Raw genomic sequence first — 24,816 nt, 5'->3', positions numbered from 1 at the left:
CAGCCAGCGATGGAAGGTTGGAAATCTAAGCGAGGGAAGAAGACACCGAACAGGATGACGCAGTGTGACACAGGGCAGGGGGATGATTGATCTGGGTCAAATGCAGCTTGGACGTGATGCTGAATTGGGGTTGAGATGGAAGATCAAATTGATTGATAACGATATGACATGATGAAGTGCAGAGTGCGAGTTGATTGGTTGAGGGAAAGAGCTAAAGCAAAACATTTGGTGATGATGAAATCATTGTCTTCTGCCCCTTCCTTTTCCTGCGGCTGGTGCGAGGAAGAATCAATTGACATTTACCTTTGTACGAAGTATAGTGGACTGCATTGGCCATTAGGCAGCCGCGGACAGCTGGTTTAGTGGCCCACCCACTGAAATTAAGAAGGCGCAGGGGCTCAACCCCACTAACTTTATTAGGTGCATATGCTAAACTTAACATTGACTGATCAATGTTGCAGCTGTGCGGGTCCCAACTTCCGCTTTTGACCCCATGTCGCATGTGTCAAGTGTGGAATCCACATTAAACCTCAGTCTCAACTTCTCATCTGACTTCTGAGGAGGGAAGGCGAACTCGGGAGGGAATTTGTCTGGAAAGACCAGCCGCACTCCGACCTTTCCCCTCGCGGCTGAAACTGATGAACTTGACTTGTGAACATGAAAATGTGAAGAAGCGAAAGAAAGAATAAAGGACGCCTCTCACCTCGAAGTCTTGGGATACCATTTTTCCTGTTTCATGCGGTTCCGATTCCCATCCCACCGCCGACACCTCCGCCACCGTCTCAATAGCGATGAGTGACAATGAAGAGAAAGACCCTTGACTAAATGATATCGATCGTCTGTATCGGATATCTGTCAAAGTACTGATCGTCTGTGTTTCGGCAAGTACGATCTCTAGGGTCAGTAGAAAAACAGCCAACACGGTAAAACTTCCCTGGCGCCCGCGTGGACTCGTGAACGAGGATCCCGAAGTAACACAGACGGTTAAGGGCAAGGTCGACGTCAGGTAGAGCCCGACTTCCCGTAAGGAGCATTTTCAGCTTTCCCCGATCTACTACTAAGTCTTGCCACGGATCCCAGTCCAGGTAAAAGATCCAGGGAGGGTCGCCATCGTTCTTTGATCTTAATTTCCAGGGCCCTCGCAATAGATAAATGCCACCGCTGGGCCTGTACAGCTGCTCCAAATCCGATTCCAAAGGAGCAAGCTTCCCTGTAATTCGTACTGTGCCACTTTGTACTTCACCGAGACGGTTCTCTCCTTTGAGGGTAACCCATGCCTCAGTTTTGCACTTTGGCCGAGCTGACGAGACCCAGAACATCTCTGCGTGGTCGAATTTTATTCTGCGCTTGCCCACACAGCACCACGATGGGGTCAAATCCGTGCTTGCGTTTGGTTCGTTAAGGGAATCGAGAAAATTTTCGAGACTGCGTAGCCTTTGATGAGCGCAAACGCTTACTATTTTCCAGACGAGATCGGCGTATAACATATGCCTCCAGTGACCTGCTATATAGTCCTCTTTGGTCATTCCTGTCTCTCTAATGACGACCGCAGCTAGCCCAGAGAGAGCAGGTAGAATGTCCGAGGTACGTGAGAATCCCTTCCAGCGCTTACTATAATTAGATAACATGGCATACCACGCGCCAGGCTCTAGGATGCCCTGGAGGCCATGCGCCAGGTGCGTCCCCAGGTATCCTGATCGGTGGTGCCTTTCTTCACCGCTGCCGAAGAAAACATCACCCCGTGCAAATATGAGTAGTCGGGGGGACATAAGCTCCTCTTGGAAGGTCCACCCACGTGATGCCCATTGAGAAGGGTAGACATCGCTGTCATAGGTTTCAGAATGACGTGGGGGCAAGCACCGTCGCGCCTTAAACCTCTGTAGGTACTGTAAGCTAAAGACCCCGAGAGTTTCCATATTCTGACGCGATTTCAAGCGTATATATGTCTTCCTCCATGTCGAAAAGCGGAAGCCTTCACCACAGTGGCTGGACGCCGGCGTTGCAATCGTAACGTATGAATTTTGGTAAATTTCGTGCATTCGAGCAGATTGATGGTCCCAGTCGTGCCTGTCACCCTGTAGGATACACAACGAGTCGACCCATAGGTACTGAACCGACAATAGTCTTGTGACGGTGACTGCATCGTGGAGCACGGCCGATAGCTCTTCCTCGGGGATGGCGCTAAGCCTGTCTTGAAGGTTCGCCTTTGTTGTCACAGGCTGACGTGAAGCCTGATGTTCATCCCCCCAACAGTAACTAAGGGCTGTGTAGCGAATCTCAGGTGGTTTCTTGTTGCCACTTTCCTGTTGACTTTCCTGATGAATCTTAAATTGGGTCACGAGTCGAATTGGGTCGCTTCCGACGTCGAGAAGACGAGTCGGAACGATACTCTCTGTAATCCCAGGACGAGAACGTCCGGGAGCGCATGATTCTATTTTCCCCTTCGCCCATGAGATGGTTTGGCTGCAAAATCTATCTGGGCTGGGCCACGTAGTCCAAACTCGTAGCCGTTCGGCAACGTGGCCTAGATAGTATTGAAGATGATTAGCCAAGAAGCCACCCCGTGCCGTTGAATGAGAACTATTTTTACCATTGCAAGCCTCCAGGAAGAACTCAAGGGAGACGCATTCGTTGTCATCTAAATCTAACTCTGAGTCTGGGGCCGACTCCGAAACTATCCCGTCATACTTCCAGATGCCGACTGATAGAATGGTCATTCTTGAAGAGCAGGAGATTGGTTTGTTGCTGACGTCTCCGAGTCCGTAGGTCCCCCAGTAAATCTTGAGGGTAATAATAATGGTGCATTCGTCTCTTCCCCCCAAGAAATATTCGATAATGTTAGGTTCTTTCGTATCCTTGGATATGATTGTGTCCCGCAACAGACTGCAGAAACCACAGCCGCCTTCAGCAGATATATTTAGCCTCGGCAGGCCCGGTAACGTGTCGTGGAAATTGAAGTCAAGGGCCTTTGAGCAATAGTCTTCCCGGGCGTTGCCATTATTAGTGTGTTCGAAACCCTGGGTTAAATCAAGGAAACTGAGGACCTCACAACGCCGGCAAAGATTTGCCCCAACAGGGCCGTCATCGTTGGATGAGCTCATTATCCGAATTGTAAGGAGAAACAAATTCTTCTCATAGTATATCGAGTATCGTGAACGTTCAGTGACCGCGGCTCAACCTTGAGAGGCAGAGTTACAGAGATCACTTTCACGGCTATGATGGAAGAGGGATTGAGCTCTCGAGTGGATCACCACCTTCCCTTGCTGCCTTTTTCACCTGTGTGTTGTGAAACGCAGCAATCCTCATGTAACCGTGGATCGCGGCGCAGCGCTGAACTGGATAAAGACAAGGGCACAAAGAGCAACAGTTCGTCCTCTCCCCGTGCGAGGCGAGAGCGGGGTATGGAATGCACGAGTACGAAGGACCAAGTCAAGGTGCAACGGGCCCAGATATCCAAATCTTCTGCGTTTACAATCCATGGTTGAACATAAGGCAGACATGGCGACGAATCCCTCGTTGTTTCTTAGCGGGAAGAGGAATACGCCGATCTGAAAAAAAGAAAAGAAGGAAGGAGCGAGTAGGAGGGCGTTCATCACCGCCCTTTTCCTTAAACAACTTGTGGCTCTAGGAATCGCAATAGGGCCTCTACGTACATCTCATCTAGAGCTCATCTTGTAACATGGAAGGGGAATACGTTACTCGATGTCGGTAAACTGGGAGATTTCCTTCTTGTATCCTTTCCTTTTTCCGTCCACGGCTTCAGCAGTTCTTCAACCAGTTCAGTCTTCATACTAGTTCCAAGTTTTATATTCATGCTCTTTGGTAGTCATGATGTGGTTGTTTAATACATGTTGTTCCGAGATGAAGTCGGCACTTGTTACGTTCGGGTGGAGCATTTATGACTCGGTCACTGATGGTGGTAGCGAGGAACATGAAAGAAAGAGAGGATGATCAACTGTATGAGAAGGATACCGAAGAGTAATAATAGAAAGGCCGAATTGCCAGCCCGGTTTCTGGAAAGAGCTAGCAGAGGAGGGTAATTGCCGAGGTCGAGTGGGCGTGGCCCACCGCCATCCAAGAAAACGAATGGACACGCCCTCCTGAGCATTGTCCTTAACCCGTATGGCACTTTGCCCGAAGATGATGCTGAGTTGGCAGCCTACTTCGCGTGGAGGCTTTCCAAAGACGAAGACACGCCAGAGCCCCCCTGGATAGTCTGAGAAGCCTAATAACGGTGTAGGAGTCATGGTCACGGACACGGTAATCGGAATCGGAAGGCCAGGAGAGGTGGTACGAGTATGTGAATTACATTTGTGGGTCACTTGCTCAAGGAGGTTGAGATTAGAAGATCTGATTGAAAAATGTGGGATAGAGGCTGGAGAATCGGAGAACAGGAGTGCCCTCAGACCAGGGCTCTTTCCAGACCGCAAGCCCCTGTCAGTCACATCGACATTCAGCAGGTACAAAAGGGTGTATGATACAGACTCAGAATGGTGTTCGTGATAATGGCAAGGAACTCATGGTGTACTTGATGGCCCAGAGGCACCTCGGGTCGAGTAAATAACCACTCTCAGACCAACACCATCCCCGGTATCGGGCCCGGTGCCCGAATCACCCCCCCACCAATACCATTACCACTAATCCACTGGCATTGCAATCGCTTCGGCCCCTCCTCCCTCTTTCTTTGGGTGTGTGATGTTGTGGCCAGGGCGTCTCTGAACGGTCTCGTCTCCGTGACCGACACCCAAAGCACCACGAAACACACAGAGAACCACAAAATCCCTAGATACACCAACATCATTAGCAATAGGACTCGAAATAAAGGGCATTTTAACTTGCCGAAGAGAGCCCAGGTTAGCTCGTCTCCCTTCCCCGCGGGATCGTTCATCGAATTGAACAGGCAAAAAGAAACGCACCGTCATAAACGAGGAGGAGCCAGTGGAGCGTGCGCAAGAGGGAAACAAGAAACTCCACGCCCCAGCCAGGGGCGCCCTCCCGATTCAACGCCAAGGCAAAGTAAGCTGAAGTCAGCATTATGGCCTGAAAAATAAACAGCTGCGCCCCAACGCATTTCGCCCAGAGGGCCTCCTCGCCGCCGATTCACGTCGCCCAGTAGGCCTCTTCGCGGTCGCGAAACCGCAACTGCTAAGAACACCTTGAGACAAAAGAAGCGGGGCCTAATGCCCTAAGGCGTTGAATTCGGACCGGCTGGTCCCATGTGAGCGCAAAGAGAACGCCCAAGAGGGACAACAGAGATAAGAGGGCTCTGGGAGACTCTTGTTGGTTTCGTCATGGTAGAGAGTAATGCGACGAGACAGATGTGATGCACTATTTGCAAGATTGCTAGAGAGGAAGAGAGAAATTGAGGAATCAAAGATTAGTGAAATACACCTTTGGCACAGTTGGGGTATCATATTCTGAGATTGGGTTGCGCCTTCGTGCGTGGCTCCCAACATCTCTAACGCTGCTGCAATGATGTGCAGTAAATGTTGCCAAGGAAGCCTCGCGCGTATTCTTCATGGTTCTTGTCGGAAAGAGCCTCCTTCCTTCCTAACAACTTTGCTCTTTCTCAAACAAGCATTTTGCTTCGGAACACTCCACGTCAAGAATTGCCGATTCCCTTTTGGGAATGGGTGCCGACCCCGGAAGGAGACAGGGAATCTACGCTGCTTGTCCAGGTCCAGGTCCATCCAGATTCTGACCCTTCAAGTGCTTTCTGCCTTGATATGGATGCGGTAAATGAGGTAGGGAATCTTTTGAACCAGAGCGGCAGGAGGCCCAGGATTGATGGGTTGTGACCGCCCAACGCTGTAAGCCGGGGGAGGGGGCCGCTTCGCATGTCGTTGGATTAGACTTCCAAGACCTGTCTGGACAAAATAAGAGCTGGTTGGCCAATCAATTGTGGGGACCATTCCACTTGAGGCAAGGGGCGACGGCAACGCGAAAACGCGGCCAGCCACGACTAGGTGCGGCACTACAGCGGAAGTCGTGCCCGATCCCAAGCATACTTCCTTCAATACCGGCATCCCCGCGGTTCCTTTCCACGACCATTGCCCATTTAGCACTGTCCTGGAGTACCGGCACAGGCTTTCCTGCTTCACGAGGGTTCCTCCTCGATCGACTAGGATTCCAAAGGCTGAGGTGCGCTGGTCGCTCTGGAATTGAGCCTAAAATTGAAGTGAAATGGAAGGCGCTTCGCTATGATCTGTATATCTGCTGGCAGCTTTCAGAGTAAGACATTCTAGGAGATGAGTAAATTTCGTAGTGTGGTAGATAGTTACTACTAACGCTGGGCTCCAACCACCCGTGGGCATGGTGCCACTAACTGATTCCAACGCCCAAAGCACCTCGTGGTCGTGAACTTGCCAGGGACTTCCGTAAGAAAAGGCCCTCATACCAAGCGCTTCGACTACTTCATTTGTACTATGGAGCGGAGTGGCTACTAATTCTCATATGGCGTAAGTACGAAGATATTTCCCTTCTATGCTCTGCACTCCTCCAACTTCTTCACTACATCCCAGTAGAAACTATTCTGGTTCCTCAACCTCTCCGCGCTCCACTCAGCAGCCGATTGGTCTGACATTACTTGGTGTGTTCCTCCACTGAAATTCAAACACTTCTCAACGACTTCTTTATAGATTGTGCCTACCCGCCTGGGCAAACCGGACACGGCCGCCTTGATTTTCGTCATGTTCAGTGGGGCTTGGCTACTCGTCGTTTCTCCCCTGCCCTCGATCTCAGCCAGTGGCATCCACAGCGCAATCTCCAAGAGCAGAAGACCAAGACTGTAAAGGTCATCCCCTGCCACATAGCGTCTTGGTTGCTGGCCCTGTACCTCAGGATGACAGTATAGCTGGTTCGTGGATGCGACTGCGGACTGCTCGCCAAACGTTGCCTCGCCATATCCGTCGGGGCGGGAGAATCCAAATCCAAGCAAGTAGGGCCTCTCAAACTCCGGTCTATTGGTCTTTGCGGCTTGGAAGATGGCAATGTTGTTGGAGCGGATTGACTTATGGAGCCAGCCGCTAGTGTGGAGCAGGTTCAGCGTTCTTGACAGCGACAGTGCCAACCCAAACCGCGTACCGAGCGGGGGCATGCTCGACTCCGCGAAGAGCTGGTGGAGGGTGTACGGCATGGAGCAGGGTGAGTTTGGAGGGAGGTCATACACGAACCCGAAGCGCTCCGAGGAGATCTGATCGAAGTAACCTTTGCAGGTTAGGATGTTGAATCCTTCTGGACGTTGGGTGCGGCGGCTCATGAGCTCGGCGAGGTGGGAAACCCGGTTGCGCAGAGTTATCTGCGCTGTTTGGCTGCCAGATAGCATGCTTGCGTGGTAACTTCTCCACTCAATAATCACATACTGACTGCTGTCGAACTTGGCGAATGTACGGTCCGTGGAGGAGTATCGAGTCGAGAGCTTAAACAAGCTGGCGTCGAGGAGGAGGGGAGCGGATAGCACGGGCGGATAGTGGAGATGCTGCTGCTCCTCCGCTAACGTGAGCATCTGGTAGGCCTTTTTGAACCTTGCCAACTTTGCAGCATCGGCGTATTGAAGGCTTGCGGCGGCGGCGATAATGTCGTCCAGGTCACTACCGTCATTGTCCCTGGTCAGGGTGCAGGCCACGACCTGCGCGAGAGACTCCTCGCTCTTCTTCGGCAGAAGCTGGTGGAGACCGTTATTGAAGTCCGTGAGGTTCTGAATGGTCGATTCCAACGCTGCCCTGTCCTTGAGCGCCCACACCATCCCTCGATATGTATAGGCACTGCCGCTGCTGCTGTTGTCGCCGTCATACCTTGCCGACACCGCAGCGTACTTCTTTAGCAGAGTTGAGATCTGCTGGAGTGTTAGCCTCACCGTTGAGGCGACATTCTGGCCAGCACTGTCGATGGTAGCATCCAGGGTACACTCTCCTGGGGAGGACCGATAGCCCCAATAGAACCCCCACTGCGTCAGTCTCGTTTCCTCGATTTGGAACTTGGTTTTGAAGGTTTTTAGATCAGAGTTGATGTAGTGAGCTGCGGAGAATAGCTTGTAGGCTTTGAGGCATTCAATGAAAAGAGCGACTGCCGATAGCGCCATAGTGATTTGTTTGATATGGGTTCTTTTCTTCTTTTCCTGTTTCGAAAGGGGGGTTTGGAGACGGATTGGCGTAATCAGATACGCTGAGAGAGGAGTCGAGGATAGCGGAACGAGCCAGAAGACCCGTCTGAGACGATACCGCCTTATCCGCCAGTGGCGAAACCTTTGACAAGAATGGGTAATTCAGCCAGCCACGCGACTCCAGGTCTTGGAAATGAGGCGGCGGCTGTGCTAATTACCCCGCTCGACACTCTCGCCGCACAGCCCATAGAGCCTGGTCAAGGAACACCCTCATCATCTGTGCGTGCGTCAACAACTTGAAGAGCCTTGCTGCGGATTTCATTCTCATCATGTCGTGAGAAAAGGAGCCCCGTCTATCTACCAGATATGGACCACGACGATTCTTTGAATGCCTCGCGACCTACCTGGGGAGAGACTGCATCGCAGGGCACAGGGAGTTGGAGCGTCACATGCGCCCCAAGGACCATGGGCTGCTGCCCATGAACGAGATGCCTCTCAGACGGCGCGGGACGAGCCTGTGCCTCTAGTCCCACCCGGCGGTCGGGACGCCTTTATTTCGGCAGCCAACAAGCCTCTCATTGAAGATGAAGAGCGTGTCGTCCATAATGTTGTCAGCCACCAGGATTCCCGGCCAGTCGATTTCCTCAAGCTCATCGGCCTGTGGGCAACCTCGATGGGGCAGGACGAGACTGGGGAAGAATTCCGCGTCGAGGGACCCACATCGATGGCGGCAGCCAAGACTCTAGGCCGAGGCCTTTCCTTCAGCGTCTCTCTTGTCAGCATTGAAGATCAGATACAGCGACGGCTGCGGCTTGGATCACCCTTCGTCGTCTACAAGAAGCTCAGGCATCTCAACGACAATTTGGACGTCATCGAAAGGGGCAAGCTCCTCCGCGCGGTGCTGCTCGAGGTCAGAGCACTGACGCACCGGCCGCTCAGGACCCACGACAATATCGCGCGGCTGCTCCAGCTCGTGTGGGAGCCCGATCCCGACTTCCCCGACCAAGCATGGCCAGTCCTTGTTATGGAGTACGCGGAGAACGGCACCCTTGCAGACTTCCAAGTCGACTACCCGAACTTGCCATTCTCCGTGAAAAAGAAGCTATGCCGGGACGTCGCATGCGGCCTTTCGGCGCTGCACAGCGCCGGGATCGTGCACGGGGATCTGAAGTCGGAGAACGTGCTCGTCTTCGATACAGGCGATGAGACCGAAGTAGTCGCAAAGCTCGCCGACTTCGGCTGTGCGGTAATGGACCTGGAGCCATCGGATACCGCAGCCATACCTGCTTTCACGCCACCCTGGGACGCACCGGAGAGCTATGATCGCCTCCCTAGGGATTCCCTCAAGTTCACCGATGTGTACAGTTACGGACTTCTCGTTTGGAGAGTTACCCTGGACGGCGCCAACCCTTTCAGACATGTTAACACGCTTGCCTTACTCGACAAGGCCGAATTCCATCGACAGGTACGAACACTCAAGGTGGAAGACCGCGTCCTTCTACTGGCAAAGTCAACTCTCAAGGATCCCTTCTGCAGCACCGAGGAATCTTATATCATTACTGATGTGCTAAACTGTACTCTGCAACTCGATGCTTCGAAGCGCGACTTGAACCGCTCTCTAGAGTTATTGCATGGAGTGTCCTGGCTAAAGCCCAGTTCAATCGAGCCGCTGATGCCATATGAATATCATAATGTAACTTCTGGCCCCCCTGGGACCTGCTTTGTGAGGCCGCGGTGTTGCTTATAGTTCTATTAGGTCGACATATCAGTTCTCGCGGATGCGGTGGCCCCGATGTGCGTTCAGCTTTCCGTCATCCGAGAACTAGAGACGCTTTCGACCAAGCACGGTGCGATCGGTCAGCTCGCTCGCTTGAACTTGTTCGAGCTGTTTGTTGAACGCTTGGAATGGCCTGGTGCGAAATGTAGCGCGGCGAAGTGGTACCGGCGAGCGATTGAAGAAGACCCGACCGCGGCGGCCGCCCGATATGCTTTAGGATTCTTCGAATTGCTACAGCACTCTTATCCTCGCGGGATGGACCTATTATCGCTATACGCGGCGTTCGCCCGAAAGGGCTGCTATCATTCGTTGATGGAGCTTCGGCAACGTTTCCCGTCGAGATTTCTTGCCTTAAGGAAGGACTATCGTCGACATGGCGGGCTCCTACGTCGTGAAGAAAAGCACGATATCTTTCATATGCATCGTTACGATGCTTTCGAAGGATATTTCAGCCATGTGCTAGCCGAGGAGGACAACGAGGGCTTCAAGTTGGGCGAAATGCTGGTATCGAAGAACAATGACGGCCTGCTACATGCCGCTGCGCGCTACGGATGTGCCAGCGCGATCGATCATCTACTCTCCCTGGGTGTCGACGTCAATATCACCAACCGAGCCGGTGAAACAGCCCTATTCCAAGCTTGCAGAGCGGGAAGTTTAGAAGCAGTCGAACACCTCCTGGACAATGGCGCAAACCCGGCGATAGCAGCAGCTAACGGAGAAACACCGTTGCATTGGGTCTTTGCGTTTGATGACGGGGACGTCGAGCGTGCTACACATCTGCTTCTTTTGAACGGTGGCGAAGCGTGTCTCCACGCTACTATAGCAGCAGGAGATTCTTCTGCAGTGGAATACCTGCCACTCTATGGCACGCCACTGCACTTTGCAATACTGGCTCGGAACGAGACAGCCGCGAGATCCCTTCTCTCCGCGGGAGCTGATCCATTTATTAGGTGCGACCACGAGCTTGTGGGGGGCGCCTCTCATTGCACTCCATTTAAACTTGCCATCAGGGAATTACTGCCCAGCATCATCAAGATAATGATAGTCTCGCCTACCTCCGGCCCTAGACTCGGAGGTTACTTGGCGTCCATGAAGGAGAGTATTCTCCATTTCGCCATAAAATCGTCAAGCAAGGCAATACGCCGTGTTGCCCTGGGGGCGAAATACGTCAGTGTCCTGATTGAGACGATCGACCTCCTTCAAACTATCGAGGGGAAGGAAAGGCCCCTGGAGTTTGGCATGTCCCTGCTTCATGCTAGCATCGTCTACGGCCTACCGGTCGAGGTTATTGAACATTTATTAGAGACCGGCTGTAGGGAAGATCTGGAATTGGTTTCCAGACCCCACAGACACACGCCTTTGCAGGTCGCTATGCATCTCAACCGAGAAAAAACCTTCTTACTCCTGCTGAAGTACGGGGCGGACACCCATAGAAAGCTTCAGTTCCCAGAGGGTGTCTCGTACCTGCACTTCTGTGCTCACCTGGGGCCAAGAGGTGTCTTCTACGCGAAGGAGCTGATTGCTCGCGGACCGATCCATCACGAAGGGGGGGAGGGTCCAGGGTCCCTCAGCCAGTTTCCCCCTCCTTTTTTTGCTCTTGTAATGGGCAATTTTGATCTGGCGACATTTCTCGCTAGAGGAAGTGGTTCCACGAACGTTGTGCAGCTAAATATCGACGTCTTCTGGCTCTTGTATCGCTTCTTTCCCCGCCTACCCGTCTCCCGTCTCCGCTACCTATTGGAACCACCGGCAGGGCTCGAGCCTAGGAAATTAATTGGACAACCAACCCTTGGAAGAACTTGTTTTCACAGCATTGTCAATCATCATTTCCGGGGAGAGCTCGAACTGATAACCGGCTTCCGGTACCTCCTGAAGCAGAGTGAGCTCCGGGGCCAACGAGGGCTCCTAAATCAGCCGGACGCAATGGGTATGCCACCCTTGGTTACCGCCATTACATTTGGGCGTCTCGATATTGTTGGGGAGATGCTCGCCGCCGGGGCCGACCCAAACCTCGGGGCCATGACAAGCGTCAACTGGGCGTACCTCTTTCTCAAACGTCTTCAGAAGTCCCCGTCTCAGTATTATGTCCCTAGTGGCGGGCTTCCTCTCTCTCGCAGGGAGGCAAGATGGCTGCAGGACGACTTTAAGTCCATGATCTTGCTCCTCAAGCAATACGGCGGACAAGAGATGAGAATGTCAAACGGCATGATCGATTTTCCCTACTGGTCATACTTCTCAAGATATCCGAAGCTTGTCCTGTGTGCCTCTAGAGATGAGTACAGGAGGGGAAGGGAGTATGGGAAGCAGCTGATTGCGCAGCATGGGGTATGGAAGGGTTTACAGGAGATGTGGAAACACGCGGCAGCCGAGAGGATCCGTACTTCGAAAAAGAACACCCTAGGGCCTCTAGATTTGTTGGCATCGTCCGTACGGAGCTCGTGGGTCAGATACCAGGAAGATCTCGCTAAGCGGGAGAGGTTTTCTACCGGCGATGATGTGGCCGCGGGGGCCTCTGAAACTCATACCCCGGGAGCTCGAACCGGCGGCATCGCGGTACGTATTGTTCCGCCCTCCACGCTAACACCCGTGAGCATACGTGTTTCCGATTACAATTTCTTACCTTGCGTTGTGTTATTAGAGTGGAGTGGGGTCACTGGCAAACTTCGCACTTTGGTATTTTTCGTCACCAGCAACAGAGATAGAGGAAATCGAGCCCGGACCTCAGGCCTCGCATCTGCAAGGCCAGTACCAAGGAAAACCCCAGCAGTCAATCCAATATTCCCCCATCTCCGCGGACCCGGGACAAAACAGAGACCCTCACCGGGTGCCAACCCCACCACTTGCAGGCCGATTTGCTCCCGGTGTTATATCCCCCTTATACCCAGCACCACAGCCTTTTCCGCGCCCGCATCGCGTTCCGATACAGCCTTCCGCCCCGGTACAGCATCCTCCACCACATAGCCACACCCACACGAGCGCCCAAACACCAGAATCCCATATCCACATCCTCGCTCAACAACTCTCTTCTATCCTCTCCTCACCCGCCTTAAATCCTGGCGAGCTGCATGCTCGCATCCAACAGTGCCTGGACGCACACTTCACCCAGGCAGGAGGTGGCGCTCTTTCCCAAAGCGCGAATACGGACCCCGGCGCGCCTCTCGGCAGTCTCTCGGTTTATGAGCTAGAGAATGGTCTCAATCGCATCTTACAGGGCCGCCTAAACGTCACTGTAGCGAAGCGAGATGGGGCGATAAAGGCAATCCTTTACTATCCTGGAGAAACGTCGTCCGGCATACCAGACCAAGTGAAGGCCTTCTTGAGCGACGGGTGGATGGGCTGGAGGGAGTTGGAAGAAAAGGAGGCAGAGATTCTATCGTGTGCTTTCGAACGTAGTATGGGCTTATAACGAGAAGCCTGGTGGCTGATCACGATAGCTGTAAAAACCTCTACTAAGTATCGGGCAAAGGGAAACGGGGTGGGTATAAAAGGTTAGGTAAAAGGTATTTACGAGGCCGCGGGTCTGCTTCATAAAGCCAAAGTATTCGGACGAAACTGAGATCAATATTGGTGGGATATTTGGGAAATGGAAGCAGTTAGTTCTAACCCTTCGTATAGTGTCTCTTCAATGGATACTAACTAAGCTCTCTTGCGTGGAAGCAGACGCTCATAAATCTAAGCCGAGAAACGATGATGGACTTCTTCCTTTTCGTCTGCGCGAATTATAATATCAATTCGCGGGGCACATTAGAAGTATATACTCGTCAATTTCAGGAGCTGTATACTACAGTTACTAGTCGTTATGTGGACCGAAACGATTCGAAAGAAGTATACAAGGTAAGATCAACGCTAGCCATCAGCCGCTCCAAGCATATACGACCCGCTAACGCACTTCCAGTACTACAAGTCGGTGTTATTCTCTCTCTTTGGGCTCCGACCCCAACATCGACGGTAAGCCCGTCGTGGGTGCGGGCGAGGTGCTCGTCCTTCTAGTCTTCAATATCGCGTTACGATACTGCTATATTCGGTGGCGAGAGGCACCGCGCTAATTTGTAGGGTTGCTATCTGCTCTTGTTTTATATCCTCCTGAATGGCTTCACTGCAAGCCTCCAAGTTATTGGATTCCGGAATTGGGAGGCCTAGAGACAGAGCAGGCGGAGCGAGCGTAGGGCAAGGGGAAGTGAAATAAGTAGATGGATAGGAAATGGAATGCATGTGCATGACCAATACCGCTCCTATCCGTTGGTTCTCTATTGGGAGCCCGTCAAGTCTTCCACGGCAGGAATAACACCAACTTTGTATACAGAAGCTGGATGGCGGGGAAAGGCAAGTTCTTTTGGGAGCTGTCTGGCCTAGACAGAGCTGAAATGCGCATTGGATCGACCATTGAGTGACGCCGTTTTAACAGCGGGTAGTGATGGGCTTATCGTCTGACCGTCTGAGTTGTCCGAGCTTGGCAAGATGATTGACCATGGTCTTGGGCAGGTGCCTGCGCTCAAGTATGACCCAATAGGCAAGGAGTTCCTCACAGGAGGGGAGGTCCTGTGTGTGTTTGGCCTGACATACCATCATAGATGTCCATTGTTTACTGAGATAATCACTGATGACGTTTCGTCAGTCAGCGCGCTCGAGCACATCAGCAGGTATACCTCCTTCGACCATCTGTCGTAGGTGGTCTTCTGTGTCCTGTGTTGTCAGTTCCGACTCCATCGTGCAAATCAACGACCCCTTCACGAACTGGCATTGTATTGTGAATAGGTAAAAAAAGCAAGTTTGTGCAGGAATCATGCGTTTTATAATAGCTGTATTTTACATGTAGTTGTCACAATGTGGACACATTAATCTGGCTGTTGTGCCTTCTCTCGATCTCCCAGAGCGCTTCCTGAGGGGTGAACTTTGAGACATGGTAACAAGCGTCTCTGCGGAAATGGGACACCACAAAGCACCGCTTTAACACAGCATCACAAACCTTCCAAATTAGAGGAATTAAATACCTTTGTTCGTGGCCTCTTTAGTGACAGCGCTTTCTTATTCCTCCTTGCCTTCTGTCCTTGCTAGCCACGACTCTTGGATCCCTTTACACGTGGAGCTCTTCCCTTGCCTTGCAGTGCTATGTGGGTTCGACCGAACCTCTCCAACCGCATTCCAAGATCTATTAATTTAATATGCTAGAGGGTCTCAACTGTGATTAAATCAGAGCAGCAGGTGTCAAATTAGAGATTACCGATTGGTTGGTTTCCTTTTAGAAGTACCTCCTGATGACAGATGTAAAACCATGGACATTCCATTACGTAGAAGCTAGAAACGGACACTAGGAGCCCGCGGGAAGCTGCATGATCTTCCGTTAATATTTTCAATACAGATCTAGAGGCTAAAATACCTCCAGGTCTTCGGCGGTAGGCATCCAGTGACCAATGAAAGAGCGACTGTAGATGACCACAGCGATAAGGGCTATTAACAAGACCACCAGAGTCCACACTTAAGCCAAGGTCAATATTATGTCAACTTTCCAAGAAGAGAAGGGAAGTAGGAGTAGAATTACCTTGGATGTAATCATCAATTGAACCATTCCTTCTTCTTTCTGAGAGGAAGACCATGATGAAGCCATCCACCAACATGGCCCAATGAGGCGACAAAACGATCAAGCTGCACATTTCAGCATGATTGGATTGCCCTTCCGGCCCAAGAAACCACCAAGAAATACCCGTGAGGAAGAAATAGGTACGAACAAAGGCGCCGATGGCCACAAGGCAGCCTAGGGACTTGGAGGGTATGTGGTAGGCGACAAAGCCGAATGTGAGCGCGGGGAGTGCATTGGCGACGAGGATGCAAAAGATGAATGGATCTGCAGATCCCTCCAATTTTAACCGTAGCAGGACTGAGGAGAGGTAGGCAACTGAATCGAAGCCGAACACAAGGAACGTTGCACCGGCGAGCAAAGCGGTATAAGTGCCATACTCGGGGAAACGGGCCAGGGCTGGTTCAGTATACATTGTGTCGATCGTATCGGTTCGATATCGTTGTATTCAGTTGTAATGATCGTAGACGATGAACTCTTGAGAAAATATGGGAGGCTGGGGAATTTGTGCGTTGCTTATTCACGCATATGGAAATACGTCTGCTTTTAAAAGTTCCAGGCTATTCATCACATGCCCAAGTTAGTTTCTTCTTTGTGCCTAGTCGCCTAAATCAGATGTTCTGCAAAATCAACCATGCGATCTAATACAAACGGATGGGGAGGTAAACTCCTAGGAAGACTACCCTGTGAGCCCAGAGGCATGGACGGACTCGAACCGGTGAGACCAGCCACTCTTTTCTCGCCTATCGTCTCTCCTTAAAGCTCAGTCTAGAACTGACATCTAGTGTGTAGTTCGAAGGTGAGCAGTAAGAGAAGAATGTAGTTTATTCCACTGATGAAAATCAAGTTCATTACGAAGCGGATGGTCATACTTCTGAGGGCCCGAACGAAAGCCTCAGCCAAACCTCAGGTACAGTTTGCCATTGCGCAAAGAAACTTGGCCCTTGCCAAACCCGCTAGATGACACTCTAAACATCTCTTCCCATCAATAGCATTTGTGAATTATCGCAACCTACTGTGGCCGTTATAACTCCAGATCATATTTGTAACCAGTGCTCAGATTGAAACGTCAATTGGCCATTGATATGAGTGTTTCGGCGTATTGCTTTTCAATCTATCATCTATCATGTGACACCGAAGAGCTTAAGGGCTTCCAACGATGTTTCGACTCGAAAGGAACCGAGCACTACATAAAATAATGACAATGGGTATCCTAGACCCACAGTAGTAGCTCCAGCAAATCCCAAATGGCGAGAAAGGCAGCCATTCTATACAAGTCTTAGCTTGGTGGGCATCGAAATGAGCTCTAGAAAATCAGGCAGGGACAACAGGGCCGCTTGAACGCGATATCACGAGCTTTCCGAATTGGGGGGACTAAATTCTTCTGTTCATGCTTTCCCTAGAGACGTGTCTTCTATATCTTTCCCCTTCTTTTCCTCGCCTCTATTGGCTGCCATGGCTCTTGGATCCATTGATACGTAGTGTTTCTCACCTCGCTCCTAACTGTGGCAGAGGGGGTGTCTCATTCCACGGAGACGCTAACTATCATCTCTCAGGGCTCACGCCCTCGGCGGGGTGAGTAAGAGAAAGAACGACTATCCAGGTTTATGCGTGTCAACGCCGAGGTGAACCTTGTTACGCTTTCCCGTCGTCTCCCATCCAATATTGGAGCCTAAAATAGGACTTAGATCTGGATGGGATGCTTGCTTGAGTCCCCTGGTAACAGGGTTTACTATTTCGGAAGTCACGAACTGTCCTCGGGTCCCGATCTGGACCCTTTGAAGAGAAGGAAATGTTTGCTGCCCGGGGCGAGTCACCCGTCAATTGTGCCTTGGCCCCCGAAAATCGCCTTGCTCCTTAGCAATCCTGTCCTCTGAATGCCTCGCGGGGTGTAACCCGTTGCCCCGGCCGGCGGGAAGAATGGAAGGCCAACACCACTCATCAAATCTTAATAGCCAAAAAGAAGAACCTAGGAAACAGGACGCGTTAGAGCTGGGTACGATTCAAATGAGGCGGGATGTTGCTTGCTTCCCTTGAACTTCCTGTAAAGGATTCGACCGAAGTGGATGGACTCGGCTTCAACGGCGAGGATGCCAATCTACAGACAGCCTAGACATACCACATTCTCAGCAAAGACACTTAAAATATGTAGGTAACTCGATTTATAGGAAGCGCCAATAGTAGGCTTGTCCACGCTCTCCAGGGTTGTGATTTCAGTATCTAGTATTTTATCGGAGCCGAGCAGCTCAATCCAACAAGACAAACAGCCTACACTGCCCTTAAATAGGTGACGGACAGGATCACGTGTTTTCTCCAGGCTCTAGTCCTACGAGCTAGAGCTGTCCTTGGTTAGTGTGGGTATGTAAGTAACCGTTGCTCGAAACTATTCGATTCAGTCGTTCACCGCGAATTCTTCTCTCCGAGTAACTTTTCAAGAGTTGCTACGGCCTCTCAGGCAGTCTGACGCCCAAGTTTTACAAAGGTCTTAACCGCTAGAATGTAGAAGGGCAAATTATTGCATTATAACTAACTTAGGAATATCCTCTGTCGTCGCCTTTTATTGACCGTGGATGTGACGAATTCCCACCCCAGCCCTATCCGTCGGTAGTGGTCGGGCTTGCTAGCAACCGGCTTCAAGAGCAGAAAATAGCTCCGGCAAGTCACCTTCTCAAGAAATGTATCATGGTTGTCGTCGTAAAGATATTCCTTCACCTCATTCTTGGCGACAAAAGCGAGAAGAACGTTGCCCAGCGCGACTTTGCTTCGCTCCTCGTTATCGAGTATCAAGACTTTGAGAGGGTCATTCGGAACGTAGTAGAGTGGCGTTGAATTTTGAGGATAGTGCGCGAACATGATATTACGGGGTAGCTTGACAGCTGTATTACCCCTGGGCTCGCAGACTGGGGCCTCCAGAGCTAGGGTCTCATTCCCTTCCCAAAACGGAGGTGACTGTAGAGGCGGGTCATCGACGAGCCGCAGTACAGGAGAAGTCGAAGACAGATCTCGAGGATAGTGGATTCTACCACACCACCGCCCCCAAGACCAGGTCGGGGCAGGCGGCCTACCCCTGGGGTCTTTGGGAACCTCTTGGGACGGGCATTGGCCAAGGATCCAGAGTAATCCTTGGTGGACCGAATTCTCCCACAGTCCTGAAACGTATGTCCCCATGTCGCAGTTCCTTTCGCCGCAATACCTGGCCAGGCCTTCAATAGCAGGGAGCCTGTCGCATTGGAATGTCAGGTCGCACGCACTATATTTTTCAATAAGATGGTACCATTCTGCGCTTGACCTAAACAAGTCTTCCAAGTTGAGCTTATTGTCAAGAAGAGGGTCGTATAACAATGGCCGAGTTAGATACCCGTCCTCGGCTATCGACAGTACTCCAGATGCATCTTCCACGAAGATGTCACGGGACGTAAGATGAAGGGTCCTAGGGGCCAAAAGTCGCTCTTGAAATACCCAACCTCGACGACTCAGCAGGCTTTCACATACATCTTGCCTAAACGTGCCCGATTGACCCTTCCGTTTTCCAAAGTAATAACGACGGAATATATCTCCCGATGGATGGATAGAAATGGAGAAGATGCAGTTGTGGTAGACAGACGCCATTTTCGGCGACTCTTGTAGCCAATCCTCGTCACTATCCTGCAAGATGCAGAGCGCATCAATCCAGAGGTAGCGGACGCCAAGCGTAGCCGTGAGCCGCAAGGCCTTTTGGTATGTCCTCGAGAGCGAGGCGATGGGAACTCCGGACTCCAGCGACGACATGGTAGCCGTGGTAAGGTGCAAATTGATGTGCAGATTGTCGTTAGTTTCCCATCGATGGCTTAACGCCACGTATTTCCCCTCTGACCCGGGCGGCGGAGTCCACAGCTTGACAGCATTAAGATGCCCCGGGAACCACGTTGTGGGATGCCATGAGGCCATAGACGTGATCTCCAGGATTCGAGTTGGGAAAGCTCGGTCGGGAACGACCTGGTTTAGTGACAGTTCCGTTGGAATAACACTGTAGATGTCCCCGCCGCTTTTGGCAACACTGTTGTGTATCCAAGATCGCAGTAGGAATGCGCGCTGGGCATCCTTCAGAGCTACACTCGAGTAAGCAACCTTGCCCAGCTGTTGAAAAAAAGAGCGACCCACCTTTTGACGAGAGTAGAAACGTAACACTTCGTCGTACGGACACGCCGATGCTCTCCAGATCTTGGATTGAAGACTTGTCGGGAGTGGAACGTAACAGAGAATACGCGGAAAGAAGGGGCAGTCGCGTGACAACCGTAGTATCCGGTATCGACTCTAGCCTCTCTTTGAGGTCAGCCTGCAAGCGACTCCTCTTCATAAGAAGACTATGACAAATCTCAGTTGGGTCCCAGTCCCCCGTCTGATGACATTGTATCTCGCAGAAGAGGACTGCAACGGCACGGAGAGCTCGGCAAGTTGGGCATTCGGAGGCCCAGACCTCGGTGGGATGCTCGCATTTTGCGAGATTATTGTTCGCAACAGTATATTTAGCAAGAATCTTCATGCCGCCAGCGAACGGATGTTACGAGAAGGAGTCCGGAGTATTGGCAATCCGCCTGGTCAATGAGGATGTGGAGGAGGATTTCACGTTTTCCTGCATGCTAGAATAGTCGCACGCTTGTCGCATATCGTATTGGTGAGATAAAATTTCTTGGAGATCCGGTTGTGCCCCAAGATGTACGGGAACGGGGGACCGGACGCTCAGTGCTCAGCACAAACTGAAAAAGTTATCTCGAGACGAGACGGGCGTTTCAGTGGGCGCCGCCTTTGCAGCGCCACCCACGAAATGTATCAATGATGTTCGGCTGTGCCACACAATTTTTGCAGGCGCATGAAGCATAGCCACAACCTTCCCACGAACATCGACCGCTCTAAACTCGGACAAAATCTTCAATGTTGCAAGGGATCCCGTGGAGAACTTGTGGTGTGGGTGTTCTGGGTTGGACAAAACTTTTCCAGTCGCCAAATGCGACGACCATCTTTCTGTAAATTTCTAGGATAATCATTGATGACGATTCGTCAGCTAGTTTCGACCCCATCGTGAAAATCAGTTATCTCCCCAGGAACCGGGGGTGTATTGGGGAGATGTAAAAAATGCGTTTGCCGAGGTCCTATCGGTTTTATAGTGGCTGTATTTTACGCGTGGTTGTCATGTTGCGGTGGAAAAGCTCACAGCTCCTTGTATAACGCTTTTCCCTTCCACGATTTAATTACATCGCAAAGGCTTTCACTGTCTTTTGAAGTTGTCCTCGGTCAGTAGGCTCATCTTGGCGTGGACAACCATCAATCTGATTGTTTTGCCTTCTCTCGATCGCCCCGAGCGCTCCTGAGGGTGTCAACTTTGATGGCAACTGACGTCTCCCTGGAAGGAGATGCCTTCTGGTGCACCATATCACGAGCACTCGGAACCGAAAGATTTGAACCCTTCTGTTTGTGTTTTCTTTGGAAACCTCTTTTCTCTTATTTCTCTTTCCTTCATTTCCTCCCTAGCCACGGCTCTTGGATCCCTTGATACGCGAAAGTCTTTCCCTCACGAGCTATGGGTGGGTTTATCCCCATCACATGTTCCAGGAAGATTTGAGGTTTCTAGGGCTCATGTCACCAACCTAATAATTGCAGGCAAGGGCTGCGTGTCTTGCCCGTCGTTTTGGGGCTGAACTCAAAGCTTGACGTTGACATCTGCCAGGCACAAGAGAAGAAACCAACTATGGCATGTGATGAATATCTTGAAACTTTATAAAAATGGACTTGTTCTCGTGTGTGCGAATAAGAAACGCACAAATTTCTTAGTATCCAGTATTTCTCAAGAGTTAATCGCCTTCAACTATCAGAGCTGAGCGGAACTACACTGACCGACAAGATCCACACAATGGCTCAACCTTGCCTTCGCCGTTTCCCTCAGTACAGCCGTAACAACGTTCTCGTTTTGCTCAGCGTTGCGACGTTGCTTACAGGCTTGGTTAATATAGTTGCCTGGATCTGCGTGCTTGTGCTGGATTTGAAACTTGCAGGATCTGCAGATCCAGCCGTCTTTTGCATACTCGTCGCCAATGTCGTCCCCGCGGTCACATTCAGCCTTGTCGCCTATTACATGTCCTCCAAGTCCCTAGGCTACCTTGTGGCTGTTGGTGGCTTGACTAGTACCTACGCCTTCCTCATGGGTATCTTGTGTTGGTATCTTGGAGGGCCCGAAGGACAGCCCAACCATGCCAATATGCGCGGCCTGGTCGCCTCTGTACCTAAAGCTTCTGCATTTGTGCACGCACTCATCATTTCATTCCTAAGGGAAAAATTAGATGACGATCCGATTGACGATGAAGCCGTCCGAGGTAATGGTCCTCTTATTTCTTCATTTTCCGGGAGAGTTCGATATAATATTGACTTTAATTTAATTAGGAATGACTCATGTGCTCTTGGGCATATCCCTCCTGATGTTGATCTGGGACATCGCCCTTTTCTTTTTCTACGTGGGCCTCCTACCAATGTCCTAGAGGTTTCTTGGAATCTAGATCTGCGTTGAAGTGTTACTAGAATACGACGGAGCTCCAGGCGCGCTCTTGGTGTCCGTTCCGAGCTTCCAATGGGGGAGGGGGAGTTTGGCCTTAAACCGGTTATTGGGATGGACTTCTCGAACGGAGCCAAGGGGTAATTTTCGAATTTAATACCTACTCCTCTGATTCAATCAAAATTGAAGCCATCCGTGGCCCTAGAACATCATAATAAATCGATAACTATTGGGATGCGATGGAAAAGATTCGGCCATGGCGCGGAAACACTTCAAGACCTGGGATCGGCTGGTCTTATGACCGACTCTATACTTCAGAGTCAACGCCTTGGTGGCATTGGGATTCGATCAAATGGCGAAAGATGGAATTCTAAATACGTAATAAATAAATTGCCATCAAAGGAGCAAAGATGGCATCCTCACGCGCCCCCAGGCATAGGCACTTTAGTTACATCTTAGCCGTGGACCGAGACCCAACCTTCCGAGTCCCAACTCCCCACCCTCAGCTGCGGGCTCCCATATACGATGCTGTAAGGGAATTTTCTGCGTAAGGAGAAGTGTGGTTTTTAAATACTTAGATGCACGGGATCGGCAAGCCTGCAATTCTTGTCAAATCAAACTCTACTCCCTGTCAACCATCAACATGCCGGCAATGCTGGCCGACGTTAAAGTGGCAAACACACCCGAGATCAACGCCGATGCAGCAACTTGCGTGACAGTCCCTGTACGTCCGGGAGCCAGCTGTGACAAAGCCCCCATCTGCACCCCGACGGCGCTGATGTTGCCGAAGCCGCAGAGGGCATACATCGCGATGAGGCGCGAGCGCGGCGATAGTGGTGCGTAGGTGGCATTTTGTGTCAGTTCGGCGTACTGTCATCGATGATTCGTGTTAGCTTCGTAGGCGAGACTTGAGAAAAAGAACAAGATACAGAAAGAAGAGAAGAAGAACAGAATGAGACTGTATCAATGGAGCGTATCTACTCACTGCTACAAACTCATTGGTGACCACTTTGATCCCAATTAACTGGGCAACTTTGAGAAGATCGCCGTTCCTCTCAACTCCCAGCAAAAAGGCGATAGGATAGAATATATACCCGACGATGAGCTGGACACTAAGGTCGTCGATATTCAGGTAACTGCCCCACCAAGAGAGGAGGCCGTTCGTCAAGGCGAGAAGGGCAAGAATGCAGAGGACGCTAGCAACAACCATGCCAGCAATTTTGATACCTGTCCAAGATCCCTTAGCGACGGCGTGGAGCGAGTTGAACGCCTTGCCTTCCTCATCCTCCGGCACTCTAATACGACTAACACCCTTTGTGAGGGGCTCTTCTGTCTCAGGGTAGCGGAGCTTCGAAATCGTAACAGCAGCCGGAATGCTCATGACGCACGAAGACACGAGCGCCAAGGGATCAATCCCGAGACCAATGTACGCCGAGAGAACGCTCCCCGCAATAGTCGCAAACCCCGACGTCATAACCTGATGCATCTCCGCCGCCGTAAGAAGCGGCAAAAACGTCTTTATCAAGACCGCGGCCTCTCCCTGACCCAGGAACGGAGACGCAGCGGCCGCTACGGCTTCGGCGCCCGAGATCCCCATGAGGCAGTAGAACACGGCAGCGAATTTGCCGACGAGCCATTGGATCCAGCCCCAGTGGTGGAGCAGCTGGATGAAGGAGACGAAGAAGATCATGGGTGGGAGGACGACGATGAGGAACCAGCCCGAGGAGACGGCTGAGGCGCTTGTGAGGAAGGTGGTCGCTTCGCCGGAGAATGCCAGAAGGCTTTTGGCTAGGAAGCCGAGGAAGTTGAAAATGTCGTACTATGTCGGAAGCGTCAGTAGTAAGTCCGTTAAGAGGTGAAGATGGACAACTATTGGGGTTTACGGGGCGGCCATACTCCGGCTTTCGTTCGAAGGACAAAGAGCCCGAGCAGGAACTGACTTAAAATTCCCATGAGAACAGCCCGCCAACTGATCTCTTTGCGATTCCTCGACGTTACCCAGAACATAGTCAGGAAGACAGCCAAACCGAATAAGCTGACGGCACGGTCCGCGCGAGTGTTGCTTGGCGTCTCTTGGGTGCCGAATGTGCCCGCCAGGACGACTGCTAGAGTTAGAAGTGCGAGGAAAGCCAATCGGTAACGAGGCTGAATGCTGTCAATGGCAGAAGAGATCTTCCGAGTTGGGAGCAGCGGAAGCACATTTTGTGCCAGGTTCAAGGGAAAGACCAGAGTGAAGATCCTGATAGAGAGGCCAAGCCAGACTAAGAATGGAATAAGCCACCCGAGATCATGGCGATGGAGGATGAGTCCTGCAATCCACCAGCTGTAGCACATGGAGTATTAATGAGTGAGATCCGGCAGAGGGGCACTGGGAGTTGGAGGGATGTAACCCACCCTGTCATGACCACCCACACGAGGACGTAAATGACAGTGGAAAGCGAAGGCCATCGGTGACGGCGGAGTTGTTCTTGTCCTGTTCCATCGTCCGTCTGTACCTCTTCCAACGCTGGTGTAACATCCGCCAACTCTCCGTCCTTGGGTGTCTTATCATGAGAGGAATCCATCATTTTGAGGTCCTGGTCGTAAGCAGATTTCGGGCAAAACCGCCTTGATGCTGGGACTAGCGCTTCACTTGCATTTCCCAACGTTCTGCACCGACGGATTCTTTGATTTAAGTAATACGCTGCGATTGTCATGAAAATACCATGGAGGCATCTCTTCATCACTCATATGCAGGAGGCCAACCACCTAGCCAGAAGTAGCCTTGACGTGATCTGGCTTGCATTATATTGGATCTTAGGGCCATGGGCCAAGGATGTGGTGTATTGCATTTGTATTTC

At 51.3% G+C, this 24,816-nt stretch overlaps 5 protein-coding genes and 1 pseudogene across 5 annotated transcripts; 2 read left to right on the top strand and 4 right to left on the bottom strand.

Moving 5' to 3' along the window:
• Positions 1-6,481: 6,481 nt before the first annotated feature.
• Positions 6,482-8,080, bottom strand: SAPIO_CDS4321 (annotated as a pseudogene; the record flags this gene model as incomplete).
• Positions 8,081-8,254: 174 nt separating this feature from the next.
• SAPIO_CDS4320 (uncharacterized protein) lies at positions 8,255-13,284 on the top strand (the record flags this gene model as incomplete). Its single annotated transcript, XM_016786897.1, has 4 exons — positions 8,255-8,384; positions 8,590-9,794; positions 9,858-12,431; positions 12,517-13,284. 4 exons carry the CDS (start codon positions 8,255-8,257, stop codon positions 13,282-13,284), a joined length of 4,677 nt encoding a protein of 1,558 aa, XP_016643499.1.
• Positions 13,285-15,246: 1,962 nt separating this feature from the next.
• SAPIO_CDS4319 (uncharacterized protein) lies at positions 15,247-15,868 on the bottom strand (the record flags this gene model as incomplete). The annotated part of the gene is made up of 2 exons (XM_016786896.1): positions 15,247-15,353; positions 15,580-15,868. 2 exons carry the CDS (start codon positions 15,866-15,868, stop codon positions 15,247-15,249), a joined length of 396 nt encoding a protein of 131 aa, XP_016643498.1.
• Positions 15,869-17,979: 2,111 nt separating this feature from the next.
• Positions 17,980-19,221, bottom strand: SAPIO_CDS4318 (uncharacterized protein; the record flags this gene model as incomplete). Its single annotated transcript, XM_016786895.1, has 2 exons — positions 17,980-18,673; positions 19,058-19,221. The coding sequence occupies 2 exons, from the start codon at positions 19,219-19,221 to the stop codon at positions 17,980-17,982; spliced, it is 858 nt and encodes a 285-aa protein (XP_016643497.1).
• A 2,119-nt stretch (positions 19,222-21,340) lies between these two features.
• Positions 21,341-21,962, top strand: SAPIO_CDS4317 (uncharacterized protein; the record flags this gene model as incomplete). Its single annotated transcript, XM_016786894.1, has 2 exons — positions 21,341-21,800; positions 21,868-21,962. The coding sequence occupies 2 exons, from the start codon at positions 21,341-21,343 to the stop codon at positions 21,960-21,962; spliced, it is 555 nt and encodes a 184-aa protein (XP_016643496.1).
• A 635-nt stretch (positions 21,963-22,597) lies between these two features.
• Positions 22,598-24,543, bottom strand: SAPIO_CDS4316 (Uncharacterized protein; the record flags this gene model as incomplete). The annotated part of the gene is made up of 4 exons (XM_016786893.1): positions 22,598-22,846; positions 22,962-23,795; positions 23,873-24,299; positions 24,371-24,543. The coding sequence occupies 4 exons, from the start codon at positions 24,541-24,543 to the stop codon at positions 22,598-22,600; spliced, it is 1,683 nt and encodes a 560-aa protein (XP_016643495.1).
• Between the last annotated feature and the right edge of the window lie 273 nt (positions 24,544-24,816).

Source organism: Scedosporium apiospermum (assembly GCF_000732125.1).
Source record: "Scedosporium apiospermum strain IHEM 14462 chromosome Unknown SEQ_SAPIO_0091, whole genome shotgun sequence".
Taxonomy (NCBI): Eukaryota; Fungi; Ascomycota; class Sordariomycetes; order Microascales; family Microascaceae; genus Scedosporium; species Scedosporium apiospermum.
This window is presented reverse-complemented; position numbering and strand designations above follow the sequence as displayed.